Source organism: Gossypium raimondii, chromosome 10 (assembly GCF_025698545.1).
Source record: "Gossypium raimondii isolate GPD5lz chromosome 10, ASM2569854v1, whole genome shotgun sequence".
NCBI lineage: Eukaryota > Viridiplantae > Streptophyta > Magnoliopsida > Malvales > Malvaceae > Gossypium > Gossypium raimondii.
Window position 1 is genome coordinate 37,983,459 of NC_068574.1, and position 8,857 is coordinate 37,992,315.

General features: G+C 28.2%; 1 protein-coding gene across 1 annotated transcript; it reads left to right on the plus strand.

Annotated features, from left to right (window-relative positions):
• Nucleotides 1-3,987: 3,987 nt before the first annotated feature.
• LOC105776020 (transcriptional regulator TAC1) lies at nucleotides 3,988-4,633 on the plus strand. Its single transcript, XM_012598484.2, has one exon. It carries the CDS (start codon nucleotides 4,004-4,006, stop codon nucleotides 4,529-4,531), a length of 528 nt encoding a protein of 175 aa, XP_012453938.1. The 5' UTR covers nucleotides 3,988-4,003; the 3' UTR covers nucleotides 4,532-4,633.
• The last annotated feature ends 4,224 nt before the right edge of the window (nucleotides 4,634-8,857 follow it).

Consider the following 8,857-nt stretch of genomic DNA (forward strand, 5'->3'; position numbering starts at 1 on the left):
TACCATATACTAACCCAAGCCAATAGCTCATCATCACTGTAGTGGTTCACCATCAATAAAATTTGAATCTTATATATCATAAATGTTATTTAAATTATTATAAGTCAAAATTTTATTATAATATCTTTAATCATAACATTTTACTTTTTATATTAAATATAAAATTATTTTATTTATTGAGTAGTTCAAAATTTTATAAATTATATAAATTATTTTATGTTTTTATTAGAAATTATTTTTATTTATTAAGTATACTAATAGTAATTATATTATTTTTTAAATAATTATTACGTTGATTATGTAAAAGAATATAGCGATATCCTTTACGTAAAAAAAAAAAAAACACAGTAATATCTTTACGTGCAACACATGAATTAAAACTAGTTACCAAAAAGTGAAGCTCGTAATTCTCTAAGATGACTGAAATACATAAAAGCCAGAAGATCAGTCAAAACTTTTCTGAATTTTTTATTTTTAATATTCTTTTTATTGTATTAAGATGAAACAACAAAATGAATTGGCACTAGGCAAGAGCTACAGCACTTGTGTTGTTGTCGTTGACGCCCATCTTCCAATTGTACAAGATTCGTTAATTAACCCCCTTAATTAAATATAATTACAATTACAATTACAAGATTATACTTCAAGAAAAAACAGCTGTCTTAAGGGAAATGGTCAAAAGTTAAGTGTCTTAAACGCGTGCTTAAGGCCGTCTTTAGTCTCAAAATAATCCATCAAAAACCAAATTAGCATACACTAAAAACACATAAGTAGTTTGGATATTTCCAAATAAAAATAAGGATAAACTACGCCATAAGTCACTAAACTATGGGTAGGTTTTTGTTTTCGTCATTTAACTAAAAAAAGTTATAAGTTGGTCATTGAACTATTCGAAAATTTTCATTCAAGTCATTGGACTATTCAAAAGTTTTTATTTAAGTCACTCTGTTGTTAAATGTCTTTTTTTTTTTAATTCTAACCGCGAGCTCCAAGTCACGATTCGACGATCGGTACGATAGATCAATACTGATTGACAAGTAAAAGAACATATCTTAGATCTAAGTTGATCTGACAATCAATATTAGAGATCGATGAAAAAAGTTGTTTGAATTTTGGTTCGCATATTCGTGGCGTCCAAAATTGTTTCATGAAAATAAAAACTTAACTACAGAAGAGAAAGGGAAAGAGAGTTTTCGATTGCTGCAGATAGTGCGAACAAAGAAAGCCACATACATTGATTTTAATGGCCCAATAACTTAAATGAAAATTTTTGAATAGTTCAGTGACCAAATTGTAATTTTTTTTAGTTATGTAGCCAAAACAAAAACTTACTCATAACTTAGTGACTAATAATATAGTTTACCCTAAAAATAATTAAAATGGGTTAACATCAACTTATTCTTTTTGAAGTGCTCCCTTAATTCCCTTCTAATTTTTATATTAAATTTGGAGTAAGTTGATTAGTTGGAGCTAGCGTTGCATATATGAATGAGATTAAGGCATGTAGCTGATAAGGCATGAGCCGCAAAAAAAAAACCCTTTTGTTTTTCCCTTTGATATGATGAAGCATGCCATTACGGCATACATGAATACTTCCAGTTAAGGGACGAGGGTATTTCCCCCAAAATTTTCACTAGAAAAGATCATTTGAAATATATAAATTACATGTCATGAAAAGAAAAGATTCCCTAAAGAATTTTAATTAATAAATATCTCTATGGTGCCTACTGCATACATATAATTATACAATATAAGATAAAATTATAATATTCAAACAAATCCTATATTAAAACAAAAATAGATCATAATTTATAGGGTTTGATTGATAAATAATTGAAAATTTTCATTTTATTGAAAAATATTTTTAATATATATTTTTAAATGTGTTGATAACTATAATAAATCTTCATTTAATTCAAAGAGTTCTACTTTATCACTTAATATTGAAAATATTAAGTTATTTTTTAAATATATGCAAAACAAATTATCATTTTACTTTTGTTAAAAACATGAAATACTCAAATTATTATATTATATTTTTATCTTAATAAGTTTAAAATTATGAAAATAATTTTTAAAAATCAAGATTTATTATTATGAAATAATGTAATAATTATATTGCTCATTTATTTTTATCAACAAAACAAACAATTCTATAATATAAGGTCAGCACTTATAAAGTCATATACTTAATTTTTATATGTTGGTTTACTATTAATAGCATTAGATGATTTTAAATTTCAAAATGTTTTATTTAAATTATCAAAATATTTTAAATTTCGAAAGGTGCTAACTAATCTATCAAAATATTTTTATTGTATGAAATAATGTTATTTGAAATGACTATGACACTAGTCTTAAAGACTAAGAAATAACTGGAATGGAACTATAAATGTAATTTAATACACTGAAATTTATGTTTTCTTACACCGATAATAATATTAATATCAATTTAATTCCTTAAATCTTTACTCTAGGAAATTTGTGGGGGAAAGAATTTGAGAAACTCTTTGATTTTTAGTTTACCCTTCAAAGCCTATGTGACATAATGGCCAATATATGCCTATATTACGCGGTATGATGATACTGTTTATATTCACAAGTCCAAGAGGAGGATAATGTGAATGAAATCAGTATCTCTTCCTTTAACTATTAATATCTTATGCAAACAAATATATACTTGTATGATGTCAAATTCAAAGGTTGATTTAGGTTTCATATTATATAGTCTCGACATAGTACTAATTAATTTATGTTAAAAAGTAGATAATAAAATATCCTTTAAATGGTTATTTCTTAAACTTTGTTTCGAGTCTTTTTCCGCTTTCTATTCCTAGTTTAATTATAAAAATTAGTTTAATAGCTTATCAAAAGATTTGAATTGTGGTTGCTTTTTCTTTTCTTCTGTTTTATAGTTTGACATATGGATGTACCCAGCCTAGGCTAGTCCGAAAGTACAATTTACAATTCAAAATCATATAAAAATGGAAACAAAACTAAAATTATTTTTATATTAATATTTATAACTAATTTCATTTAATGTAGTGGTAAGACTTATTACACCACAAAAAAGACAACTTTAAATCATCTTTATTATTCAAAGGGACAATCATAACCCCAAAAACTTTCATTCCGCATAAAAAAAATATCTTGATTCAAAAAAATATTATAATAATTTTTTTTTATACTTACACAACGATTTGGGTAAGGCTAGCATGAAATACAAAAATTATTACCCATATCATATTTGACAGAATGCAAGCCGAGTCTATTGGGTTAGACAAGCTACCCAAACTATAAAAAAGGATTTGCAATAATTTGAAAGTACATGTGTGTTTGCTTCACGGAAGTGTTAGTTTTGCATTTTGTTTTATTCTTTTGAAAATTTTACAATCATTTTCTTGAATTTTTTTATGAGTAATTTCAACTTTATATAAAATTAATTTAAATCAAGTTTAATATTATTATATTATTAATTTATTTTAAAATTTAAAAATATTAAAATATTAATACCAAATTTTATGATGCTTAATATCATCTTTTCCATATGAACTAAATATATTGCGGGGTAAGAAAAGATAGTTATTTAATGGTTGGGTTTTGTATTAAATAAGAGAGAAACCATGGCTGAAAAGAACGTAAACATGCTCATAAACCAAATCAAATTAAACGTCTGTTTGTGAGATCGTATGAGGGAGAGATATTAAATTATATTGAAAGTAAAGTAAATTATACTATATGTAAATGGATCCATCATAATGCCGACCAAAAGGAAAAATCCTAACGCAAACGCCAAAACCTAGTCTTTCCTAATACAAATACAAACCAAATGCAATGACAAGGCCAATGTCTTCTAATTGTCTTTTACGTTCCCTTCCCTTCCCTTCCATCTTCTTACTCTCGTTTTCTCTCTCTATATAACCCTTCTTTACTCCATCACTCTCTCCCTTTCTTTTGCTTTCTTTCTTTGAGTAATTAGGATTTCAATAAGTTATTGTTGAGGATGGAATCAGCAGGAAAGCGAGGAAGCTCGGATGCTTCGAGCGAAGAAAACGAAGATGATCAAGTCAAGTGCCACACGGGGGCAACTACCAAACGCTCCTACGAGTGCACCTTCTGCAAGCGTGGCTTCACCAACGCTCAGGCCTTGGGAGGGCACATGAACATACATCGAAAAGATCGAGCCAAGGCTAAGCAACCGACAAGCTCTGCAGTTCTGAGCATGAACCCTAGATATGCTCCCACAATCCCAACTTATGAACCATCAAGGCACCATCCGATTGTGGAGGCTCAAACTCAAACGAATCATCACATGTATTTCAAACCACCACTGTCTAGCCCTAGACTCCCATATGCTCCTGCAAGGTCGCCATCATTGAGCATCAATGAAGAGCTCTTGAATGCAAATTTTAGCCTACAAATTGACCCTACAAAAGTAGATGAAAATGAAATGACGAGGAAGGGAATCATGAAAGAAGGTGAAGTGGACTTGGAGCTTCGACTCGGTCACGATCCATATCGTTATAATTAAGGAATTTTGTTGTACAGTGAAGAAATTGTTTCGACAGGTACTGTTTCATAGGACTTAACAAGTTTTTGCTTTTATTATTATTATTATTTGTTTTAATTTTTCAGCACCAAAAATTAGAAATATTTTGTGGGCGTTAATTGTGATTGGAGAATTGCCCTTAATGGTTTGATCAAGTAATTATGTATAGTCATTGTATATTATTTGAGTTTATTTATGTGGAAATCAAGCAGAAGTTTCTGATTATTAGTGTTAATTTTCCACTGATTTTGTTCTTTTAATTATTGGAGAAAAATGTTACAAGTTTTTGTGTTGTAGATAATTGAAATTTGCTAAAATCACTTAGTTAAAAGTTAAGCTTAAGTCGCCAGTTCTTAATATCATGGCTTTTTTTCTTAGTATCTACAATTAATGTTGTAATTGAATTAACTGCTGACATTGATTCATAGAATGCTAAATAAGTTTGTTTTTACATGCATGTGAAGTTTATTTATAGAATGTTAGATAAGTTTGTTGGTTGTTATATATGTCAAAACTAGTGAACTAAGTCTCATCCTTAATTAGAAATAGAAGTTTTTACTTAGTCATCGTTTCATAACAAATCTTAACCTAATAATTTTAATTTGTATTCTGAAAGCAGCTTATCTTTCTAATGAATAAGTACCCTCATTTTTAGCTAAGCTTTAGATGAAATTCAACAACTCACTGATATGTACTAATTCCTCACTCCCCATAGCAAATAGGTGCTAGGAAAATAGTGAATAAGATCAATATGCTAGAGGTGTACGTGCTTTTCTTTCTATAATGTGCTAAAAGCTAAGTGTTTTTCTCTGAATTCATTGAATTATATAATATATATAGCTATAGCTATGAAGTGGAATTATACTATTTTTGTAGTTCAGAATGCTTTCACATGTCTGTCACTCTCTACATTTGCAGAAGCTATCAATTTGATGGGTTAAATTTCAAAGATACCATGCAGTTGACTCTAGGAGGGATAGGGTTCGGTTTTATATATATATGTGGGGGGAAATAATTTCTAACTTGTATATATCCATGTAAGAAACCCATCCGCATTGTTTATTAGAACTTAGAAGTAGAGAGTTGGTTTTTATTTTATTTTCTATTTCAAAAATAGGTAAATTAGTCTATATTTATTAGGCAAAAGAACAAATTGGTTATTTTGTCAAAAAATTTTATAATATTAAAATTTGATGTGGTTAACAGAATAATCAAATAGTAATAAATAATGTGCCATATACACCTCATGCTAACGTACAATGACCAAATTTTAACAGCAGAAATAGATATAATTTTTAATAGTACTGATTTTCTATTTGATCTAATGTAAATAAATTCATTTGTCTATTTTTTCAATTGAAAAAATAAAATACAATCTAACTTTTAATATAGAGCTTCCATAATACTTTTATCGGAAAAATTACAACTGATTGTACTACGTTTGCAACAACCTAAGTTGGGACAGTGCATTTAACATCTTTTAGAAAGTTGTATCATACTTCTAAATGGTGATGGTGGATTACCTTTGTTCACAGTTGCATTTATATACCATGCCATTACTTTGTTTTCTTTGATCAAGATGATTATCAACCGTATATTTCCACGGAAAATAATTTCTGACACATTGAAATTTACTTTTTACTTTTTTACAAGTAAATGCTTTAAAAATACAAATAAATTCAACTATTTTCCCTTTTTTTTTATCTCAGCAAATAGGATAATTTATTAAGGAAAAAAAAACCCACTACAACAGTGGCATACAAAAGTCCAAACAATGGGACAAAAAATAAAGGAGGGATGGCTTATGAAATAATTAAGCCATGAGGTTAATACGTGGATGGTTATGGGCCTATTAATTGTTAAAATTGTAAGTTTAAAACTAAGGATAAAATTGTAATTATAAAATAAAAACTAAAATAAATAAAATACAAATGATGAATCATCATCTTTCTCTAGTAGTAACCGAAATTGGGGGGTTAAAACACCATTGATCTCAAGCTTGAGGTTCAGCAATAGCTATTGGGTTGCATGTAAGCTCATTTTTGTAACACCCCGACCCGTGTCTGTCGCCGGATTTGAGTTACGAGACATTACCGATCAAAAACCCAACTCAGAATTTTTATTTATTTATTAAATTATACCAACTCAACCACAAAATTTCATTCCATATATATATTTAATCACATAACCAATTAAAATCAACATGCATCATTAATCAAATTTTATATACTAACCATGTTTCAAAAATTTAACCATATCATTATCATTTACCTAATCAAAATTTAATATCATTCAAATTCTTAAAACATTTCCATACATATATGATTATATATCATAAATCAAGCATATATCCAAACATTTATTTGTACACATATTTCATTTCAATTTACTAACTATACTACATATTACAACATAGGTAATCTACCCTATTTGGACAGCCCTCATACATCAATTTGGACAGCATTTATATACCAAACTAGACAGCATTTTCACACCAAAATTTGGACAGCATATATACAACAATTTGGGCAGCATATATACAACAAATTGAGCAGTATTTTTACACCAAAATTGGACAGCTTATATACAACAAATTGGGCAGCATATATATACCAAATTGAGAAGCATTTAAGCATAAAAATTAGACAGCATATATGCAACAAATTGAGCAGTATATATACAAGAAATTGGGCAGCATTTAAGCATCAAAATAACATGAACATATACCACATTTTAGACCATTAAAGCATATGCATTAATACTGAATTCAAACCAAAAGAGATAAGCCATTTTCACATGGCTTTTAAATACATATACACATTAGTTCCAAAATCAATACTTTAACTATGCTATACATGCCATATATTTGAGAACGATTTAGCAAAGTACCAAAAGAAAATATCGATAGTGTGATGAGCTTAGCTGACAATCCCCGAACACGTAGCGATCACCAAAATCTATACATCAAAACAATTATCCAACACATTGTAAGCTAATTTAGCTTAGTAAGTTATAAGCAAATAAACTCTACTATTTAACCCGATATCTCAAATAATATTCAACCAATTCATACTACTAAATCATCTTACCTTTAGCTTACCATATCATAAGATAATTATTCACTTATTACTATGATTTAACTAAAATCAATATAATTACACAACCATAAACATTTCTTCAAATTTAAACACAAGGCCAAATCTGATTGCATTTCCTCATCATGTAATATAAAGAATCATCTTATATATATATGATTCCAAATATAATCACCACATATGTTTAATACCTACAAAGCTTAACTTTATATACAACCATAATGGTTATTACTCAAGAATTCCAAGTATTTACTCATTTTACTAATCATGATTTCTCAATAAGACAAATACTCAATGCTAATAGTTATTCGAAAATATTTAATAAGTTCGCACACTTAGTGCTCAATAATCAAACTCGCACACTTAGTGCTTTACCATTAAACTCGCACACTTAGTGCTTTACAATTAAACTAGCACACTTAGTGCTTTACAATTAAACTCGCACACTTAGTATCGAAAGTCAACAACTCAATACATCTTATTTCAATAATTTTATCACTACATGTATATATATACCATTCAATTCAGAATAATTACATAAATACTAAGCTGATTTAAAACGATACGAATATATATGCTTAATAACTTACCTCGGATGTCGTCGACTAATAGATCAGCTACTCAACTACTTTCGATTTCCACCGATCTAAATCTGATTTCTTAGTTTATTGATCTTGAATTAAGCTTCAAAATGGCCGAATATTTGAAGCTTTCAAACCTTGTTTTTCTTTTCTACTTTCGGTGAAAAAAGATGAACATAAAATGGTGGGTTTTAATGTTTTGTTTTATTATAACATATATTATTATATTATTATTATTTTAACTTTTATTATATATATATAAATCACATATTATCATTATGCCATCCACTACCTATTATTATTGGCTAAATTACAACATAAGGCCTCCAATTTATAAAGACAACAATAATTAGGCACTTTCATATTTAACCACTAAATTTTCATTTTACGCGATTAAGCCCTTTTCTCAAATTAAGCACTCAAACAATAAAATTAATTCATAAAACTTTCACACATGCAAATTCACACATAATAAACACAGAATAAAATATTTAAATATTTTTCAGACTCGGATGTGTGGTCCCAAAATTACTGTTCCGATTAGGGTCAAAATCGGGCTGTTACAACTTTAAATATGTTTCTAGTAATTTTTATGTTTTCGAAATCGTTGTAACTAGGTCTAGTTGACCCAT